Genomic DNA, 24,231 nt, shown 5'->3' with positions numbered 1-24,231 from the left:
GTGCAACAAACAATTTTTGACCAAATTTCAACTCCTCACATCACCACAGGAAGATAGTTTACTACCCTTTGTTGATTAAAGCTGCGATGAAGAATGCCTTGGTAGGTAATGATGACGACTATTTGCAGTGACTTGCAGATTATACCAGAGGAAGAACACCCACCACAAGGAACATAATTTTAAATGAAGAAAATTTAAAATTCAAAATTTATCGCATTGCATTAGTTCTTTCAACTTACACCATTTTCCACCTTCCGAACCAAATCCTTACGTTTTGATTCTTTAACTTTGTAAGAAAGTTGTGTGCATGATTGAATATGGCACTTTTCCCCTTCGAATTAATATCGTACGATAATTGTTTATATAGTTTATGCTGTCTACTTAGTCCATGTACAAAAAAGTAACCTACGCGAAGCCTGTCGGAATTACTACAATGATATAGTGATATTATTTCGATCTCTTCGAATCCTCTCCAAGTGCATTCCCGCAAGCCTTACAATAACAAATAATATTAAGATCTTGTGTGTGCAATTTCCGACATCTCAGTAAAATCGCTCTATAAAATGTCAGCAAAGTGAGGTATTTTATAAATATCAGTAAGGAGTAGTGAACGGAATTTTCGTATTTGTGAAGCATCGAGAGAAAACAGCCTCCCCGATGGCGTAGTGGTAACGTCGTCGCTTTTAATCAAGAGGTCTCGGATTCGATACGCGGTGGAGGAACGTTGTACGATTGTTCGGATCCCACTTTAAACTGTAGGTCTAGTCCAGATTAGCCCATCTGTGCATGAAGTGGAGTTAAAACAGCATAAACAACGTAACCAAGAGGAAACTTCAGTTCTGAAGATATTGTGCATTCAGAAAAGGAAGTGATTAATCCAAGAAAATCACTCACTACACATAGACTCCAAACGGAAAAACAAAATTGGAAAAACAAAATTGAAAAACAAAATATGTAATAAAACATTGTTTAGACAATAACCACTTATTGCTGCCTCAGTGGACGGGACACGTTGGGTATTTCAACTCAGCAGCTTTTCACCAGAGGTCCCGGATTCGATTCCCGATTTGGACGTAGATGTTTCTTGTTGTAAGTGTGTGTCTCCCTTCATCAATTGCATTCATCTTTCATCTGCATTACTTCGATTAGCAACAACTGCCAGAAAAGCGATGCAAAATAACATATTTAAAAGAAACAGCAAGAAACTAATTACAAAAACCACAAAGAAAGCTCCAGTGAGTTTTAATTGGAAATGTTACAAACGTTTTCATTTATTTCTCTCAGTCTTATCTGGATGAGCTCTGCACGTCGTTTCTTTAGCCGATGGAAATTCTAATAAATCCCGTTTTTCCCTTCCTCTATATTCTTAAGGCTTGGATGAGGGAAATTTCCAGTTGGATGGTTTCCATCTCTTCTAACACATCTCCCATAATCGTTGGAGAAAGAAAGAATGTGAGGAAAAAAACCTGTAAGCAGAGGAAGAGATTCTGTATGTGTCCCTAGTGTGGTATCTTGGAACTTACACTCGTGCATGGTGTGGGTACATCGATCAATGGTATCGCTTGCGGACCAAATGTTTCCAAAGGAACAAAAAGTATCCTCCACGACCCCCCATGACGCGAAACCAGGGATATGGCGGATGTGGAAACATCAATGCATCCAGGAAGATATTTCTGGCCTGGTTCTTGTGCAGCGTCTTCTTGCAAGAAAACTTGCTTTTTGTGCCCTCAAGTAGAACTCGTCGTTTGTGCTGCGGCCAAGGGTTACGCCGGTGGAAAAATTGGTTTCTTTATGTTGCACTTCCAGACAGGCAGTTTCGGCGGCTCGATGGCTAGATGTGGGGAATAACTGTATGGAGTTTCAAGATAGCTTACTCCTACGTTCCTTTAATCCTCAGTACAGAGAACAGATTCTAAGTTTTCTCTAAATGAATTTAGATATGTCTAAAGCCAGTTGATCGGCCGGGAAGCTAAATTATATTCATAAGGCTACTTAGAGAGCTGAACTAATTTTAGATAGTATCAAGTAGGTTTTGTTAATGTTTGAGTCCACTTTATGCACAGATAGGCTAATCCGGACTGGACTTACAGTTTCAAGTGAAACAAGAACCGCCACTGTCTACCTCAACCGGACATCGAACCCTGAACCCTTTGATTACAAGGCGACAACGTTACTGCCACGCCATCGTAGAGACCCACATGTAGTCTTTGTAAATACACTAACTTAGATAGTCGAAGGCCGTATATTTATGTAAGTTAAATAACGGAATACAACAGCAAAGCATAATACACTGCTCAAAAAATAAAAATAGTCACTTATTGAAACTTGTATAACTTTGTTGTACTGCTACGTATTCAAATGAAAAATACAGCAACATGAAAACAACTCCTCTTCTTTGTGACACAAAAATTATCTTTATGTACTAACTCAATTCATGATTTTCTTTCTCCAAATATCTGAAACCAAAGTGTTCATTTGACACAAATGAAAGGAAACCTGTGTGTACTGGTCAGGGGTTCCCACGGGCAGTTTTGCGAACGCAGGTTGCGTCCACCCAAATTTGGGGGGGTACATTTGCTTTTTTTTATTATTTCAACATTAGACTGAAGTTTAACTTCGTTAATATGTAATAATCACTTTGTATACTACTAATATACTGCTAAGGGACGAATAATAAGTATTATTTGGGGGGGGACACTGCCGAGTTCTTATTAGGTATTAAATTGTCAGATGAATTCTTGTGGGTAGATTAAGTATTATTTTGGGGGCGCACTATAAAACTCTTTACTATCAAGGATATATCCAGATATTGGATATCAATGGTCTTAGATTGGCACAGAATTTCCATAGTAAGGGGTCATCGAGCTTCCAAGTTCGGGGAGCGGGCGCAATATTTAGCGCTTTGGTATAAAAATCGTATGATGATCATTATTTATGCTGTCATTTTTCTGTATCATTTGGAAGTCGTATGGTAATATTTTTTTATATATAAGTGGCGGTGGTTGTCATAACAATCCGCTTTTGTTCCTTCACTCCTAAAACTAACATACGTGAATACATGAAAAAGTAGTGAAGTCTGCGAGGTAAAATATAGCACCAACTACTAAACAAGAAGTTCACAGGTAACTATTTTTGTTATTTTACGTCGCTTTTCTGTCACTTTAGGGTAATGAGGCTGAATGATGGTTCGACATAGCATTAGATATGGAGGAAGACAAGAGAGAGCCACAAGCGCAGAGGCAAAATGGGGGCTGAAGGAGTAAGTGGAGAAAAAATTGGAAGCAGTAAAGGTCGCGGCGCTTTGTGAAAATATTTGACTCCTTATTAAATTAGTATTATTACCAGTTTCGTAATAAATACCCTAAAAAATGTCTTGCTCGCTTTGCTCGCTATGCTACTCGCACTGTACAAGGGAGGATTAAAGATAGTGACCTCTCTTAAAAACATGTAAAATTTTCACGGTTCACATTAATAATAACGTGATAATATTATTTACGAAAGGATTGTGGAAGGCAGACTGGCAGTCGGGAGATAGGCCAAGGCCCTTCGAGGGCTGTCGCGGCACGGGTTATTATTTTGTTTATATGCGTAAAAGTTATTGGAGTTATTCATTGTCTTACCATTTACTTGATATTTACCTTTCCACCCCCATTTCTTAGTGGTGCACCCTTTTCGTTTTTGGTTCCCAATGAACAAATGGTGAAAATGTTGGGCATTTTTCACGGCATCCTGTGAAAGTATTGACGCCAAAAAAATTAAATAAATTAACCTTCTTGTAAGCTTGCGAGGAAATAGATATGAAAAATTTCCTGCTCGCTTCGCTCGCATTTATCCTTGTTGGGCGTCTTCATAAGATGATTGCGTACATTATATATACTATAGCTGCATTAGGATTTTTTTTAGTTGAGTTTTTATATTTAGCGTCGCTTTTCGTCCGCTCTGGGCTGATCGCGACGATGAGAATGAGTGATGATATGATGAAATTGATGAAGGGCCACTCACAAAGAGCACCCATGCCCAGCCCGGAATTCAAACCCGTGACCCCTGACGTCGTAGCGCGCTGCGCTAACCATTCCGCCGCGAAGGTCGGTTGTTTCATTACCAGACACGAACAATATTCTTGGTGTTGATTAAAAAAATCAGTTTTAAAAATATAATCCTTAGTGTTTGTATACTACTATAAGAGGGGTTTGAATATTTTTGTAAATTTTCAGGCTTCAACATGAAAACGCGCCTTCCCACAGATCGAGCGTCGCAATGGCAAAATTGCACGAATTTTGCTTCAAATTTGGCTCTTCGAAATCGTGTGATTTCTTCCTGCAGGTGGACCATTTTAACGATGTTGTTCTTTTAGAAATACTACTGCAATGTCTATTCCCTGTGCTGTAATGATTTTACTAAATACACTACATAGAAACGCATTGTAAATAACCCGATACAACAGAAAAATATATAATGTAAGATGTGCATTTCTAACTTGTCGCATGAAGTGAATTTTGCACTTGAGATACAATCCAGAAAATTTTGACTATGAAATACTCTAAACATAGAAAGAGAATTTGTTGCAAGACACCAAATTCTGAAATTTTTACTGTCTACGGCTCTGTATGAAACAATAATTGAATAGTTATTCGAACAAATCAGTTTTGGTTAAGACAACTGCAGCACGAATATTTGGTGTGCTCCACTGGCGTACGTAAGTTGGGGGAGCTGATGCTGTTCCTTAATTATCAATGTTTGAGAAAATTTGAAATTCTGAAATTTTGAGAAAATCATTTTCTTTTTCAAAAAAAAGCAGTAAAAGCGGGAAAGGCAAAAATAATAAAATGGAATCTCCTCTTTAAATGACCCCTGATTATCATTTTGGTCTTAGAACAATTTTTAAAACGAAGGTAAAAAATTATATTTACAAAGTAATTTGTACTCAATACCATTTCCTCCCATGTTATACCTTTGCAATTCCAGCCCCCTCCGACAATAAATCTTGCGTACGCCAGTGGTGTGTCCAGTTAGATTTTTCTATTTTATCATTAAGCTGTGGACTTTTTAACATTTATTCTCCGTATAAAATCACTCTTTGTACATAATTTATTTTCTGACATTTCAAATTATACTAATCAATGTGCTAGCTTTCTGCATGTAGAAAATTTACATTTAAAGATATAACTGTCGACCACTTGACAGGCTATTGTATCCAAATTAAAATCAGTTATATATTTATGGAAATAATTTTAGGGGGAGATTAGGATGGACGAATTTGGGGGGACTGCGTCCAGGGTCTTGGGGGGGGGGCACCCTTGGTGCTGGTCACAGACGGAAGAAATAAACATGGTTACATGGTAATGCTCACAAGTTAACATGGAATGCTGCCTCCCCTGGCCTGAACGACAGCATCACAGCGCCTGTTCAGACTTCTGACAAGACGTCGTATGTTTACTTGAGGTGGGCGTCTCCATTCGTCCACAAGGGCTTCTTCAAGTGCCTGAAGTGTTGGAGAAGGTTGATATCGGTCTCGGACACGTCATTACAGTTGATCCCAGAGATGTTGAATCGGATTCAAGTCTAAACCTCTAGGTGACCATTCCATTCTATGCAAATTGTTCTCCTGGAAGAATCTTTGAACGACATTAGATGCATGGCATTTCACGTTATCATGCATGAATAGTGCATTTTACTTGAGTTCTCTCATCTGAGGAATGACATGTGGCACAGGAATTTCATCAATATAGCGTCTCGCAGTTAAGGACCAAATTCGAACGACGTGGAGATGAGTTTTTGTATCCGAACTTATGCCTCTCCAGGCCATAACAGATGCACCTTCATAAGTGACAGTTGGTTGAATTTCTCGGGGATGGAATCGTTCCCCTTGTCTTCTCCAAACATGTTTACGAAAATCTGAACCATGAAAGGAGAAACGGGACTCATCAGAGGATAACACGGACGCCAGTGTCTTAGCTGCCACTGAATATGGTCTCTGGCAAACTGCATTCGCATTGGACGTCTTCTTGTCACTTGGGGCGCTCTAGCAGGTTTGTCGTGATTGTAAAGCGTTCTGTAATGCTTGTAAACGAACAAAACGGACCTTTGTTGTAGTTGTTTTCCTTTGGCGACCTGTTCTAGGACGTCTGACAACACTTTCATTCTCTTGAAAACGTTTCCATAGTTTCCAAATGGTACCCTCATCAACCCCCAATATTCTTGCAACATACCACTGGGAATGGCCCTCTTGAAGCAGTGTAACTGCACGAGTAGCTTCATTCAACGACAATTGCCTATCTTGGTCCTCACGATCAGCCATGGCTTTTAAGCATCACGATGAACACTGACCAACCGTCGCACACACTTTGATTTGCGTTACATGAAGCATTTGGGTGTTTCTAACAAATGACGAACAAAACAGCAACAGTGATGTCATCTTTTCTGTAAAGAAGAAGGTTTCAATTTAGCTGTAGCCATATTAGATCATTTGTACACGCCATCATTGTCTTCAAATCTAATGTTCTAAATGTAACTACTTTATTATTTGAGCAGTGTATGATTTACGAGCCAATGTTTCGAAAAATCAAAATACTTTTAACTTGGTTACAAATAATTGCTACTTTTTCAGAATTATGGTTTGCAAGAAATTAAATAGAAATAAAATTTTATTCTGCATATATACATTTATTTAGAGAAAATGGTTCGCATCCTATGTCATTTGGTTTGCTTTGTATTTCCATGGTTATGTGGCACACAAAGTTTATTATAATTTAATGAGAATTAGTGTTAATTTTAGATAAACATCAGTAAAGAAATTATTGATTGATTGATTTGGTGTTTTAAGTCAATTTTAATTAAAGAAAGTGATACATGCAACACGTTCAACGAGCTATCTATTACAAAGTAATTAATGTATCTCACAGTTAGTTCCTATAGTAATGGTAACTGTAATAAAGTTACTTTTTCAGCAAAGTAAATGTAATTCCGTTATCTTTTAACTTATCAAAGAATGCTAAAACTTTTGTCTAAAATGTAAGCCTCTTTCTGGGAAGTTCTACAATGAAATGCACTCAATCGAGTTTGCGTTTCAATTCTTGTTAAAATGATTCATCAATTATATCAAATTAACCTATGTTTATTTGATAAATTGGCTTTTTCGCAAGTATTAATGCTTCGTTCAATTACTTTTTATTTATGCCTGAGAAATACTATACAAGTTGCAATGTTAAATATTACAATCCACCGTACAAGGACGTATTTAGGGGAAGATTCCAGGGGTCCGCCCCCCCCCGAAAGAATTAGCAAGTACATAAATTAAATATGAAAATGTATTTGTTTAACGCGTCTGACTACCATGCTAAAGGTTCCGGGTTCGATCCCCGGCCGGTTCAAATCCGGGAACTTTTCTAACGTTGGAAGCGGCCCCGGCGTCCACCCAGCGTCGAATAACATGGGTACCCGGGGGAAACCCTGAGGGGTAAAGGCGGTCAGGGGCGTGGTGCTGATCACATCACCCCCACTCACGACCGGATCAAGAAAGTGTGGGGCGTTACCCCCACGCCCCCTATACGCCTTCATGGCGTGCTGCTAAGCACAGGGGAACACTTTACCTTTTTTTTATTTGTTTAATCATTTGTTGTACAATCTATGCTTATTTATTTCTTTTGAACTTAATGGAAGGCAAGGATTAGATTGGGATCATGTGGCTTTGATGGACAGTAGCAAAGAATATTTATATATACTACTAATGATAATATGCAAAAAATATTAATCAGGAATTTACTTTTCGTTAACTGGATCTAACATTCCTATTTGTTATTCAATAAATATTCAATTCTTTATTTATTTTACATATCCTTGCTTTGTTTTACACAAATTTTTGGTAATCTTGAATATGTGCTGTTATATCACTATTCTTATGTAGTATTTTTACCTATTGATGCACTAGTAACAGTACAATATTAATTAATTTAATATTTATTAATATTTCAATTATAATTTTATTTTTTAATTAAAACACTATTAATAATATTATTATTATTACGATTATTTCTGAGACATTGGTTCGGACCCCCTTCGAAATATATTTCTAGATACGTGACTGCCACCGTGGTATGTTGTTATCATAGTTGACTTCGAAACTAGAAACCCAGGTTTAAAAGCCATAGTAAATTATTCAGCGATAGTGTCATTATAACTCCTGATTTTTTAGGTATGAAATTTCGACACAAAAATTGCAAAGTCAACAAAGACGATGCACTGGGATGCACTTAACCATTTTTCCATAGTTTGATCTTTTGTTGACTTCGAAGCTAAAATTTCCACGCTCATTATTCAGGTTCATGAATAATAAAGCAGCATTCAAGTTCTTCGTGCAAAAATGTGACTTTCTTTAAAAAGAGATTTAAAAAATTCATGCTCATGCATACACTCTACACAAGAATCTGAAGAACCTTTGTCGCGAGTAATGAGGTTAGTCATTTAATTAACTGAAGGTGAACAGCCCTTGTAGTTCCATGGAAGGCTATGACGGTAAATAGAAGAAACAGGATTCACCAATAACAGAAAATAATTTGGCAGTAGAATATTGACAATTGTCTCATTCCACTTGCGTGAGTTAGCTTTATGCGACGCACGTAACATACGTATGTGTGACTGAAATGTTGCAATGCTGAAACATTCTAATTAAATTAACAATTCTCGCACGATTGCAAAATTTTTAATTAATATGCGTATAACGGAGTAAATATTAGTGATTTCGAAAGTCAATGCACATCACATCTTTGATGCTCTTCAGCCGGAGTCCGTGGCGGACTGGTTAGCGGACGCCAGGGGTCCCGGGTTCGAATTCAGGCCTGGGCATTGGTGTTCTTTGTAAGTATCCCTTCATTAATTTCATCATATCTCCACTCATTCTCATTTTCGAGATTAGCCAAAAGTAGCAGAACTGCGAAGTAAAATAAACCAGATCAGTAAAAAATCAACAACAATTTAATCCACTTCAGCTCTTTTTGAAATATCTTAATGAAATTTGTAATCTGGAATTCGTTGATATATTTTGCAATAACACGACACGATCGGAATTTCTATACCCTGTCTCGGATATCTCTGGAGCAAGGCCGCGCATAGCGTCAGAGATGCTGGGAGAATCTAGTGGCCAGAGCGAAGCAGTACACGCTGCTGGGAAGGCTGGTAACTGCAGTCGCTTTACCCCCTCACGCAATCCAGTTCTCCTCACGTGTTCATTGGTGGAGCCGTCTCGCGTCACTACTTGCGCAGAGACTTGTTTTCGTTCTCTTGTTCCAGAGATAGTTGGGACAGAGTGTAATCGTTTGTCTTGAATTAACATCTTCGCCAACGAAACCATTTGCCATAAAAAACTGTGTTTCTAACAGCATAAACGTTAAAGTTATGTTGAAATTAAACACACAGTGCTATTACTCGTGAAATTTTAGCCAATTTTGAAATATCACATGTTCCATTTTAAAAAATTAAGTTTACTCCAAGATGGCGAACTTCAAGATGGCTGCCATAGTCGCCACATTGATGTCATATTCTATGAGGTTTCCACATCCGTATTTGTTTCAAACTTGTGTTTTCATATTTATGGACAACCCAGCATGTGCTGTTCTGCAAGTCACCTGTAAACTTAACCTATTTTTTTCCATTCCCAAGCCTGACTAGACTACAAATTCGAAACTTAAGAACAATGCTCAAAATTTTGCATGATAACGCTTTGCCTACAGTTTGATAATAAAAAAGTTTAAAGTAGATACGAAATATTTGCTGTTAATAAATGTACATATCCAGAGTAAAATTGTATTTATATTTCTTCTGCGTTTACACACCGAAAGTAACCAAAACCAGTCATCGTCAGAATAATAACTGTACTCCCAGGGCACATTATCTACTGACATCTCGGACAGAGATTATGTGTTTCATACAAAAGATAGCATCCTGTGTGGCAATCTGTTGTAAGAAACGTAGCATAATGAGCATAGCAAACATAGCATAGCGCTTTGTATGACCACAGCTGCTGTAGAAGGGGCGTAGGGCAGAAGACCAAACAGACCAGATTCCAAATTTTTGGTCGCGACAACTTTTGTAAATTTAGACATTTGAAGCTGAAATTTTCATAGCTGCTAGGTACTTTAGACAGCAGTTTTTGCATTGAATTTGACCTAAATCAGTTAATGCGTGTCTATATTGCAGACAAAAGAACATTTTCCTTATTTTGCATGCACTCCAAATTCAGTCGATTTAAAAATTAGACTTAATCTTATGGAATGAAACATTCGGCAATTTCATGGCATCAATTATACTAAATATGTTAACTGGAGAGGGGGGTGGAAGTGAGCCATGTTACTAGAGACGTGAGCACGCTAAATTTACATATTTTGAGAATTCTTAGTCACAAACACTTTCGTAGGGCAGTATATGATTCACTGATTGATGATCAGAAGCAAAGTAAGACCACATATGATTAAAAATTGGAATTTCCTGTGAATTAATGAAATAAAACTGGACCGATACTAAGTACATTAGAGTCTCGCTTATCCGACATAAACGGGCCAGCAGAACGCTGGATAAGCGAAAATGTCGGATAATAGGGAGGTGTTACGAAAAAGCCTATTATACGTCAAACTAATGTTACAATTTTACACATTACGAATCTAATAAAGTAATCACGTTTTACAACAATACAGAAAAAAATAACTGGAGAAATGAACTTAGTTACAGAATTGTCTGACGTTAAACACAGTACATACGTACAGTACTTCGAAAGTTAAGTCCTGTGATGATTGAAATATTTTTTTCCGGTGGTATGTCGGATCATACGGAATGTCGGATAAGCGAAGGTCGGATAAACGAGACTCTAATGTAATAATACATGCATATTATTATTATTTCATTTATTTGCACACACGCAATGTACATATTTCGTCATTTCTTTTATGTTCATTTATGGATGTAGTGTCTTATAATCTTCATGTATAATAATGTACCTAGAAAAAAAGAAATAGGTACTCTGCTACATCTTTCTTTGTCGGGTTAGGTGGTAGATCAGCATTTGCTGAACCTCGACCAAGAATAAAGACCATTGAAATTGAAAGACTATTGAATTTCCTGAGAGTTGGAGTATCTCACTAGTCTATCTGTATTCTTTAAGTCATTCGTGAAAAGCAGAAGAAAGAAAAGAGCAGATAATAGAGACTACAGCACTCTTAGAAGACGGCAAACATCACAGATAAGTTTCAAAATAGCAGTGGGTATTTTCCTTCTCTATTTCATTAGAGATGCGCAATCTGAAAAGATATCTGCAGTCTTTCAGTCTGAAGATACAGCAGAATATCTAATAAACCACGAAAGTCATGTAAAATCCGAAGAAAAGAAGTTTTTCCGCAACTAATGAGATGCCCCAAGGGTTTACCTTTTTTCAAGCAAGTTCCGCCGTTCTCTCGACGAGACGATCCCCTCCCATGTGGAAGAATATTTCCGAAAAAGTTTTCTTCACCATGCAAGGAATGGAAGGTTGTTCGTTTGAATATATGTATTGAATGCTACATCATATATCCCCTGTGGTTGTGTATTGTAAACAGTGGCGGATTACAACCAACTCCTGTAGTGGGATTGATTTTACTTTTTCTTTTATACTGTTTCCTGTTCATTGAAGGTTTGTTCATTGAAGGTTGTGAACGTATTGTGGGTCAAATGGTCTTCTTAGATATTAAAGAAGGAAGGAGTAATTGATGTTTACTCCCTTAATTCACAACTTATTGTTTTAGAGTCTCTTCGCCGCTGTTATCTGGCTTTCTAGCAATAGATCAGTGATAATTGAATGTAGATTTTGTTATTCCACTCTTGGAGAAATATATCACCTCCTTCAAAATTCTATTTGACAAAAATGCATAGGATAGGGAGTAAATATTTATATCGTTATAAGGATACTACTCAATCACAGAAGTGTTGGATACAATGTATGGATGATTTAAATGAATATTCTATACCAAAAATAACCAAATAAAATTATTTTGTGCATATAGGTACGTGGAAAATGCCCTATTCATTTGCTTTCTTATCCGGATACGACTTTAGAGAAATGAGCACCTCCGTGGCGGAGTTGTTAAGCACAGCGCGCTACGACACCGGAGGTCTCGGGTTCAAATCCCGGTATGGGTTCTTTGGGAGGTCCCTTCATCAATTTAATCCAATTCTTTCATCCAATCATCACTCAGCCTCATCGTTGCAACCAGCTCAATATGGCGGAAAAGCTTCGCCATATAATAACAAAATTCAAATCAAATTTAGAAATGAACGAAATGTGCCAAGGAAGCAGGGGAAAACGTATTTTCCATCGTCAGTAGAATTCCTTCACTTAAAAACACACAAAATGTAAAATAATTGTAATAATAGTAGATTGCATTTGCAACTAACACTAATACTAACTCCACGAAAAAGACTCTCGAATGAAAGTTCTCTTTGTTACAATTTATACTTTTTTCTAAAACGGGGAAGATCTTATTCAGAGGATGAACTCTGGTCTTAATCTTCTCTCATAAAGTTCCTGTAATTTTTTTAAAGAACAATTGGAAAATATACATTGTTTGTTCTCTTTGGATGAAGTAATCTTGTTCAACTGTTTGCAACCGACAGTAAATGCATTTTTGATCTTTCGAGTAGTAAAATTATAATAATATTACTCTTATTACATCTTTTCCCTGCAGAATTCGTTACCTCGCGTAGTGTTTATTACCGTTGGGTGTACAAAATTGCTTTCCCAGTCTCGGCAATTTGAGAAATATTTAACTGAGAACGGATAAAATAAGGTCTTATTTCAAGCGAGAAAAGAATGCAAACGAGAGTAGGTACAGTCCCAAGAAGCTCTTTTTTGGATAATTTGCCAACAGATAAAATGAACAGATATTTTAGATGTGATGTTGTTACTGAGAACATCGGCAACTCGCCTTCGTGGAATAACGGAAAATCAAAAGGAGCAAATTTATGCGAATGAAGTTTTTAAGTGCGGCATAAAACTGCGAAATCGCCCTTCTGAAACATGCAATGCTTTGTAAACAAAACTGTAAAAATTTAAATCCCATAAATCAAATGTTTGGCTCGGAAATTGACACGTGTTTTTCATAAGGGGAAATCTGGAAGTACTAGCAGTCGTCGTTTACGGAAAGTAATTTGCATATGGATATGCAAGAACCTTGCAAGTAACTTTAAAATAGCTATCGTTGATGGAATAGGGGAGCAAAAATTATTTGGGGGATGAATTAAATATATAGGTAAAGGTAAAGTGTTCCCCTGTGCATAGCACCACGCCATGAAGGCGTATAGGGGGTGTGGGGGTAACGCCCCACACTTTCTTGATCCGGTCGTGAGTGGGGGTGATGTGATCAGCACCACGCCCCTGGTTAAATATATGCTAACGACAATCTGGACAAACTATAAGAAAATGCAACACAGTCACCATAAACAAATCAATGTTCTTGATATCTTGCTTGTTTACATTTTGGATGCTTTCTGTAATATTTGAGTCGTTCCCAAGTTTGTGCTTTTAAACAGGGAGAATATCTAAATTAGATGAGAGATCTTGCTACAGAAGTGCAGGTAAAGATGCGTGTGGCGTTGACACCATAAAAGATATGTAACATTACTCTTCTTGTCAGATGTGTTGTTGTAGGTTGTTATTGTATTCTTGTGAGCGTTTGAAGGCAGTGTTAGGAATTGATGTACTGAAACAAGACACAAAATAACATAAACAAGAGCACAGTTGACAAACAGGCAAGGGAGTAAAAACGGGATTAATTCATATTTAGCAAATGTCTCTGGCGTCTGATTAAGAACCACGTGATCCCAGTAGAAGGAAACGTTTACCTTCTTACTTCTTACTTATTTTTGAAATTGTGAACTGACTTGTGAAAGCAGTGAAGTATTATTTGTAGGCTTTCACCCCTAAAGATTTGAAAATTGTTTTGGGGAGTACTGATGAAAGAAAAGTGGTAAAGAGGTGGACAGGATGTACCCTCCCTCCCCCAAGCACATTTTTAAATAAGTCTCGCATAAGGAGACGAAATCCCGGAAAGAAAATACCTTCCAATCACCGTTAAATTTTTGTATAGTATGTATGATTATAATGATCCTGAAATGGATAAATAAAGGATATTGTAGCTGAGATTCCATTCTATGAATTTTCATTATGAAACTATACGTCAATATTTGTGGCAAATATCGAACCCAGAACATCTGGGTTCACACAGTGTCAGACTCCGTGTCGGAGTGGTTAGCTTAGAACAGTAAGAACCCGGAAGCCCCTGGTTTCGATTCTTGGATATGGCATGGACATTTTATTCATCTGTTCCATAATTTCGCTGTGATTAATCTAGAGAGGAAGGGAGAGGACTTAAATTAACCCAGAAAAACTACAATAAATCTATCTTCAGCAGAGATGACCCATTCAGTTGAAAAATGAAACAGCAACCAAACATGCATCACGTGTAGAATGTTTAATTGTCAGAGTGCATAACCAATTCTACATGTATATTGAAGAGGGCCTCCCCGATGGCGCAGTGGTAGCTTCGTCGCCTTGTATTCAAGGGGTCCCGGGTTCGATACCCGGTGGAGACACATAGTGGCTCGGATTCCATTTTAAACTGTAGGTCCAGTCGAGATTAGCCTTCCTGTGCACAAAGTGGACTTAAAACACCAACTCAAACCAATGTATAATGTAGAGAGAACAAGGGAGACATCGTAGACAAATATGTATATATACGAGGATATGTTTTTAAAAAATGATTACATGCTCTGCTACGACCCTGGGGGTACGTACTTAAATGTTATTTACCACGGCTATAGAAATATCTTAATCTCAGGGGGTAGGTTCTTTATTAGAGAATTCCAAATAAGAAAGCGTTTTATATCCAAGAGGATATAGTTAAATGCGAATCTGTATTCTGAAAACTGTACACAATACAGAGAAAATATATAGCGAAGCTTGTATATACATTGAAGTATATATATATGCTGATTCCAATTTTACGTCGGTTATATTCTTCTTATACATATATGTATGCTACGTCCCGTGTAGCGGTGCACTTCACAAGTAGACTTACCTTATAAGCTCAGCAGAGCACGCTGGATAATCCCAGATTTCGGGATGAGATACTGCGTTCCTTCCCCTTGGATCCACAGGTGAAAGTCCAATGACAACCTACGAGGTTGTCCTCCTGATGGAGGTATACATAACTACGAAATACACTTTCGAAATAAAGAAAAACCGCAATATGTTCAACTTTTCGTTTATTATAGACACGCACGTATATCATGTAAGACTAAAATTACAATTAAAATACTTTCGAACGGTACAGCACGAGATGCGTAAGCCTATCTTTCCCGTAACGCGAATCACCTCTTGCTACTTCAAATCTCGCCGCGCAACTGCTAACCGTTTTTCTGGAAGGCGATAACACCTTCCCAGTTACACAGTGTTACCAGACACAATGACCTTTTAATACAAGAAAGTTGATAAAAGCAAACAGTAAAATATTGGAAATGTGCAGTAATCTGGCACAGAGAATTTAGGTATGTGGTGGCAACAATGCAATGAAAAGCGCGTGGTCTTCTCACACCACAAGAGTTTAAATAAATCAAAAATGGCTTTCAAAATATAAGAGAAACGAACGGCGTTTGCCAGAAACATGAAACAACAAACAGATATAAAGAATTTAACTCAGAAATTATTAACTTAGGCTTCACTAACTTGATTAAAATGAAACTTACAACAATCTTAGAACATTTGAAGGCAAATCAAACTATTATTTTTGAATCTATATAAATTGTTTAAATTTGCCGCTATTCATACTTGTAGATATATCAGTGTATAATGTTAACGATTATAAAGGCGGCCATATTGGAAAATTGGCTGAAGGCATTAATATATTTATGAATATATATATATATATATATGAATTATTAACTGTATAATACGTTCAACTATAATAAGCATGAAATAATAATATAAGATATAATAATAATAATATAAAACCATGAAGTAATGACAAACTCGGGGTCATTACATGTATAATTGAAAGGAAATCGTCTTCTTCTTTTCTTCTCACAATTTTGGGAAAAAGGCTTCTTCTTTTCTTCCTTCTATTTTGGTAAAAGGCTTCTTCTTCCTTTCTATCGTTGATTAGTGAAAAGGCTTCTTCTTCTTTTCTTCCTTTGATTTTGGAAAAGGCTTCTTCTTCTTTTCTATCGTTGATTAGTGAAAAGGCTTCTTCTTATTTTCTTCCTTCTATTTGGTAAAAGGCTTATTCTTCTCTTCTTTCTTCTAATTTATTGTCCTTGCCTTTAAAGCCTAATCTCATTTATTACATGCATGCACTCGTTTTCCCCGCTTATTTGGCATTATACAAACGACACAAGCTATACTTATAGAAAGATTAGGGGCGACTAAACTGACAGTAGCGCCACCTCCTATGTAACGACCAAAAGGGGAATAGCTCAGGATCGCTAACAGCAAGCGCTGCCTATGGCCCAGTGCGTCTAATAAGGAGCGCAACCGTAAGTGCTTCGGGGCGTCTAATTTGACACAGCGCCACCGAGGGACTGACAAACACAAAAGCTGATGATGTTCTCCTCGTCAGAGGTATTAAATCAAATTTTGATCACTAGGATCAAAAAGGAGATACATTTCTGAATTCATTTACTCACTTATTAACTTTCATAATTGTTTCATATACGAGCATATTCTTATTTATCTTAATTGGCTATTTACAACATTTTATTCACTCCTTCTATAATTTTTATATTCTTCCTTTATGTATTTTTCATATACTATAATATATATAATCACTCTTCTTGGGCCTCCCACATGGCGCAGTGGTAGCGTTATTGCCTTGTAATCGAGGGGTCCCGGGTTCGATACCCGGTGGAGGCACAAGTGGTTCGGATCCCACTTTAAACTGTAGGTCCAGTCCCGATTAGCCTTACTGTGCATAAAGTGGACTTAAAACACCAAATCACACTCTTCTCCGCTCTTAGTTTCTACAATGAACTCTGCTCTTCTTTATATGTCATGCTGCCATCTATCGTCGCTCTCGGGAAACATTTCTTCCTTGTGTTTTTCATTGTCTCGTCGGAACTGGCACGTGACAGCTCATAACTGTCGACATGTGTAATTGTAAAGGACGAGGGTACTGTATTCCTTCGTAATAGTCTCCGACCGAGTATAGCACATGTTGCCAAATTTCTAGCAATTTTCTCACGCCGTCAGCGAAATACTTTTTCCATATATAACTTTACTGAGGGACCGCCCTAAGACCTCCACTGTGTCATCGATAGTCTTGAAGCGACGTCCTCGTAGAGGATCTTCTATCTTCCGAAACAAGTCATAGTCGCAAGAACTCGTGTCCAGACTATAGTGAGATGCTTGAGAACTCCTCACCCCCACCGCTCAAGCAGTCCAACTGAATTTTCAACAGGGCACCTTGAGTTGTGGTGAAGCACAATCGGATGTTTCTCCAGAAGTGATGGTAATTTCCTACGAATAGCTGGACGAAGATGATTCCCCAGCAAGTTACTGCAATACTCACTGTACACGGTAACTCCATTCGGCACTGTGTTACAAGAGGATAACGACTTTGTAGTCGTAGGCAACAATGTTGCTGGTGCTTGTTGGAACTTTTCGCGGTCTTGGCCAATCAGAATGGTGAACCACTTAGTCACTATTGGGTGTTAGATATAGAAATGCCTTATCACCACAAGCTTGCACAAGTTCTCTGTAACACTTAATAGAATTTCTTTCACATGAAACTTGAATTTTAATGAACGAAATTTAGTATTTTCTTGAGAATATTGTTTTAGAGTGACTACTCAATACGGATACAGTAGGCGAATTGCAGCCGACGCACGTCAATCTGTGGAACTATGATATGTCTCGTATAGAGGAGGGAATAAAGCCATTATCTTAATCCACAATTAATTGTTGCTACCAGTGAAAAGGAGTGGACATATTGTTGAGTAAACACATTGTCCGTACTAACTGCCACGATGGAGATGAAGGATAAAAGGCAAAGAATTAAACCAGAGGTAAAGAAGAATTAAACCAGAACTGTCAGTATTACATGGTTTCAGAAACTATAGCCAACGTATGTGTCCATTGTTCTAAATATTTACCCAGAACTCTCAGTTTTAATTGGCTTTGCATTTAAATAAATGTTTTTCGCACAACGTGTCAACAAATCACTGTATGTGGGACACACACAATCCGAATTATAAAGTTCATCTTGCTATGAGTAAACAGCACAAACCAATCACAATTCAAAGAAACAAGGAAAAGTCTCCGGGGTGTACCAAACATCAGTCTAATGACGTTGTAATTGAATAGAACACGGCGTGACAGAACAAACCACTTGTTCTTGGGATCCTCGTCACCATAGCGATGAACTAAAAACGGTACGAATGTTATTCAGTCAAACGCAGAGACTGAAAGAAAGACTCGTCTTGTTCAGGTGACTGCACAAGTATCTTTATCTGTTCACACCAATAGAGGCCGCTTCCTGAGCAACAAGGCTTCAAAGAGATTCCTTACCTTACTTGTTTTGTTGTTTAAGGTAGACGCAATACAAGTTCGAAAGCGTTCGGTTTTAGGAAATGAATAATTGAAGCAGATTATTTGTAAGCTCACTCTCTGGCATTAAATACAGGGAGGATGATTCCCCATGCAACCGGGAGCCAGTGGAACCGCGCAAGGCTCCACAAGATCGGCCGCGGATGCAGAGTTCTCGGCGGTTGCGCGGGGAATCATTCTCTGTTCGGTTACCGAGCGCGTTAAGTGGGCGAATTTTGACCTCAACAAAGAAGTTCCCTTGTTCGAGTCCCGGCATGGGTGTCTTTTATGAGTGTTCCTTCATCAACTTCATCGACTAGTCCTTCACCCTCATCGTCACGGTAAGCCAAAAGTGGCAGAAAAGCGACAGTACATGAAACAAATACCAGATTATCTCAACAAGGATTTGATTTTTAATTATTATTTTTATATTTATTTGTTTTACTTCGTTTTTCTGCCATCTTTGGCTAATTTCGGAGATGAGGATAAATGATCATATCGTGAAATTGATGGAGGGACACTCACAAGAACGCCCATTGCCAGGCCGGGATTCGAACCGGGACCCCTGGTGTTGTAGCGCGATGTACTAACGACTCCGCCACGGGGGGCGGTAAATATAGAGTAAGGTTGGCTAAATTTGCTTAAACATAATGTGTCGAAACCTACGACGAACTTCACATATTTGATAGCGCAGATAAGAATACGTATGTCAGACACGCTTTTATCGTTGAATGTATTATGTTTCAAAGATTATATGTAAATATCACAAATAAAATTTAAGTAAATATAGGTAGGTAATTATGTTTGTTGATGCATGTATTCGCTGGACTGTAAATTGATATATCACAAAAATTACAAAATACACATTCACAAAAACATACACCAAATGTCTGTCTGTTTATTATCGTGTTTATTTAATAGTGTAAGTAAAAACCTTGAAAAATATCAAAATTTGCTTTTCATTAACGTAGGATGTCAAAATTTCAATTAACGTATATATACTATAGTTGCTCATTTTTTACTTTTTCACTCAGTTGACTATGTTTTATCCAATAAATATTATTTTTTTATGATATATGTTTGGAATTTTGGGTTATTTTAGGTAGCTATCTCTCTAAAATAATCGCAACAAAGAGAGTAAATGGCGAATTGAGGAAATAGAAGAAGAAATAAACATTCATTCATAAACAAGAACGTCCCCACTGACCTTTTTTTTATTCGGTACATACCATTTCTGAATTCTGATTTTTTTTATTTTGATTTGATTAATTTTACTTCGCTTTTTGTGCCACTTTTGGCTAATTTGCGAAGATTTGGATGAGTGATGATATGATGAAATTGATGAATGGACACTTACAAATATCCATGCCCAGGCCAGGATTCGAACCCTGGACCCCTAGCTTCGTAGCACGATGTGCTAACCACTCCGCCACAGGGGCCGGCTCTGAATTCTGAGTCGCGCTGGTTTAGTCGATAAGGCATCTGAGTGCCACGCGGGATACCCAGGTTCTATTCCCGGAGTGGTTTATCTCAAGTTGGATTTTTCCAGCTTTTGTTTCCTACATAAAGCTGTTCTCAGGTTCATCCAGCATCAAGTAAATTGCTCATTGATAGATTTGATATATTTGACTTCGCTTTTGTCACTTTTGGCTAATCGCGAAGATGAGAATGAGTGATGATGTGATGAAATTGATACTCACAAAGAAAACCAATGCCCAGACCTGTATCGTAACGCACTGTGCTAACTTTGCCACGGTCGCCCCGGTGTGTAAAAGCAGGCAGAGCGTGGTATTGACCACATCACTTTCAAAAATGTCCTAGATCGAGAATGTGTGGAGCTCTACATCCACATCCCCCCTATATGTGTCTTTATGAAGTAAAGGAAAAAGTAATGTGTTACCCTGTGTTTTGCACCACGCCATGAAGGCGTATAGGTGGTGTGGAGTTAAGGCCCCACACTTTCTTGATCACGGCCGAAGGTGGAGGTCAGGCACGTAGCAAGGAGGGCTGAGGGGGCTGAAGCTCCCCCGGAAATAGTGTATAGTGGTAATTAATTTTACTTCCTTATCAGGATTAAACATATTGCATAATAATTTGTAATATACTAAGAAATTCGTCTTCAGAGCTTCTAGCCCCCTTTTTTCACCTTTAGATGTCGGCTGCTGATAAGGGATGAACCCCTCCCAAAATAAAATCCTGGCCTCGGGCCTGGTGGGGGTGATGTGATCAGCACCACGCCCCTGGCCGCCTTTACCCCCCCAAAGTTTCCTCCAGGTACCCACTTTATACGACGCTGGGTGGGCACTGGAGCAGCTTGAATCGGTGGAAAAATTCCCGATCTTGGGATCGAACCCAAGTATCTCGCATGGTAGTCAGTCCGAGGATCAGTTACTGGTAACTGCGGCCTCCATGACACTGTGCTTTTATCTTTTTGAACATGCAATTTCAGTTTGAAATCAAGGAACAAAATTGTAAAGGTGTGACAATGTGCTATTTTCTTGCAGGTGGTACTACAGAAGAAACCTTCATCTTGTTCCAGTAGAAGACATGGATCGGTACTCTGTGAGGCACGGGACTCTGATAATCCCGAACGTGAAGGAATCTGATGCAGGGGCGTACTTCTGCAACGCCTCCAACCCAGCTGGAAGCGAAGTGATGGAGATGCAGGTGACTGTGACGTCACCCCTCGTGGTCCATCTGCAGCCTCCCCGGCAGACGGTGGACCTGGGTAAAGGCGCCGAGTTTGTTTGTGCCTCTTCCGGGTTCCCTCAGACGCTCATTTACTGGTTGAAGGACGGCCAACCTCTCAGGACAGGGTCTAGAGTACGCCAAGTGGGGAGAGATAGGATTCACTTAGTCTCGGTTGCCAAGGAGGACCGTGGAATGTATCAGTGTTTTGTCAAGAATGATTACGAGATGGCCCAAGGATCCGCAGAGCTTAGATTGGGAGGTGAGTACCGATTACTTTAATTCTGATAAATTTCTTGCAATTAATGTTAATTTTTGCGCAACCTCGGTGTCATGGAACAGGAGAGGTGGCAGCCATGTTTTTTTCCAAAGCCGAATTTTATGACCAAGGGCCAATAGACTTGCCCATGCCTCTTTTTTTTAAAAAAAAACTAAGTGCTCTATTCCTATGGCTTTTATAAATATATCTACAACGATAGATTCTTATGTGGGGGAAACCATACCAAAGAATTAAATAAAAGTAAAGTGCTTCCCTGTGCTTTGCACGAGGCCATGATGGCGCATAGGAGGTGTGGAGTTAGGGCCCCACACTTTCTTGATCACGGCCGAAGATGGGGGTGATGTGATCAGCACCACACCCCTGGTCGCCTTTACCCCCAAGAGTTTCCTCCAGGTACCCACTTTATACGACGCTGAGTGGGCACCGGAGCCGCTTGAACTGGTGGAAAAATTCCCGGTTCTCCCCCGCCGGGTATCGAACCCGGGTCTCTCGCGTAGTAGTCAGACACGCCCTAACGATTTTTTTATTATCGAGAATTACATGTTACAGTTTATATTAGCATGGTTATACATAATATATCTTCCTTTTATCCATACACAACGTTTAGAAAATGTTCATAGTTCTTTCTGTTCTGAATAATAGTGTTTTGCATTAATTCATGGTGTGAGAATCTTTATAATTACAGGCGTACTTAATATTTATATAGTTTAATATAAAATACACATAATTGATAATAAGCCATTTCACTGCTTTCCATTTGGTATTCCTATAATACTTAAAGTCGGGAATAGTTACAGTCTGTGTAGTATAACTAGCTGTTGATGTACGACATACTCTACTTATGCTGCCACATGGTACTTGCGTGATGACATTTAGTTATTATGTGTTCTATTGTATCTTCTTCATTACATATATTACATAAAAACGTGTTACTGAATTGCAATCTATATCTTTTATTTTTGTTATCATGTTTATCATGTACTAATATATACCATAAAGATTGAGCTTTGCCCGAACTTTCGCCCATACCATGTTCCATTCCTTATTTGGAGTTTGTTGCTCTACTTTCGTTATCTGTTTATTTAGGTCAAGTTCTTGTCGATACAAGTCATTGACTTGCAGGTTTTGAATCATACTTCCTGCTCCCAATCTATACACACATTCTAAAATAGATGTTAAAAGTTAAGCATAGTTTTTTTTTGGTGTTGGGTGCCGTGTGCATTGGCAAGGTCCAGTATTGATCGAAGCACTTTCGCTGTGTAGCTATCTGGTGGTTGTGTTAGCGTCTGAAGATTGTGCGTGTTGAACAAGGCTGCAGCTTTCCATCCACTTGCGTCAGTCTCAATCCACCTGTCGTTCGCTGTTGCACTGCATTGTGATAAGCCACTCTGAAAACCTGAACTTGCCACGAGGAATACGTAGCGTATTGCAAATGTTCTTGGCAGTGGAAAAAGTGCTGCCACAAACCAGACTTTTGCGAATATGTATCTGTTTAAATAATGCACTCGTTTGGTTTGGTTTGAGTTGGTGTTTTAAGTCCACTTTATGCACAGTAAGGCTAATCGGGACTGGACCTACAGTTTAAAGTGGGATCCGAACCACTTATGCCTCCACCGGGTATCGATCCCGGGACCCCTTGATTACAAGGCAATGACGCTACCACTGCGCCATGGGGGAGGCCCATAATGCACTCGTGATACAAGCGATTCTTAACACATATGTTTTAATCAAACCTTGTATGTTGTTTGTTATTGTTTCAAAATTTATTTTTATCGTCGTTTGTAATTTATTCTGAAAAACTACTCCCAGTATTTTTTCTTTATCTTTAGTTACAATTTCACGTCCATGTGTTAAGTTCGTTTGTTTTCCCAGTGGCGACATATACGATTTTTTATAATTAATTTTTGCACCTGATATTTGCATGTATTCATTAATATTGCTGTAACTTCCTCATAATCAGTCTTAGAGTTAATGTAGGCCGTTACGTCATCCATCCATATACCCACATACATATAAGTTATTTTCACAATACCTCAGAGCTGACAATTTGTTTGAATCATGTTGAGAAAAGGTGATAACGATAACATGAACAGATAGGAACTTAATGGTGAACCTTGTAAAACTCCTCTTTTCACCTGTATTGTCGATGTTAGTAACCCATTAGCAAGTGCATTAATATATATATAGTTAATATTAGTACCTAAGTTTTTGTGAAACTAATTTTAAATATTTATGGCTAACATAATCATATGCAGAAGCAAAGTCAAGCGTGAAAATAGCTGCATCAGTGTCATTCCTTTTTTCATATGTTGCTATTATATCTCTAATCATCATTAATGTTTGGTGTATGTTACAAACACTTGGCATCCCATATTGTGTGTGACTACTAACAATAACATATATGGTTGATATAATTTTTGATAAGATTTTATAACCAACATTCATTAGATTGATTAGTCTGTAATCATTAACTGTTATCGGCTTATTTACCTTAGGTATTAAGACAGTCACTTCAGTACTACAATGTTTTTCCTATCTTATTTTTGTGAAATACTTCTTGAATCCACTTGTTTACTCTAGATCCTATAGTAGGCCATAAATTTTTATAACATTCACTTGTAATACCTTCGATACCTGGTGATACATTTCCTCTTAAACTAAATACCGT

At 38.2% G+C, this 24,231-nt stretch overlaps 1 protein-coding gene across 1 annotated transcript in view; it reads left to right on the top strand.

The window, feature by feature from the left end:
• The window catches only part of LOC145981412 (cell adhesion molecule Dscam2-like), an 842,890-nt gene that overhangs the window by 452,511 nt on the left and 366,148 nt on the right, over positions 1-24,231 (top strand). The window contains 1 exon segment of the mRNA XM_083114650.1: positions 21,100-21,545. Coding sequence (XP_082970776.1) covers positions 21,100-21,545 — 446 coding nt within the window.

Source organism: Lepisma saccharinum, chromosome 2 (assembly GCF_977018435.1).
Source record: "Lepisma saccharinum chromosome 2, izLepSacc3.1, whole genome shotgun sequence".
Taxonomy (NCBI): domain Eukaryota; kingdom Metazoa; phylum Arthropoda; class Insecta; order Zygentoma; family Lepismatidae; genus Lepisma; species Lepisma saccharinum.
This window is presented reverse-complemented; position numbering and strand designations above follow the sequence as displayed.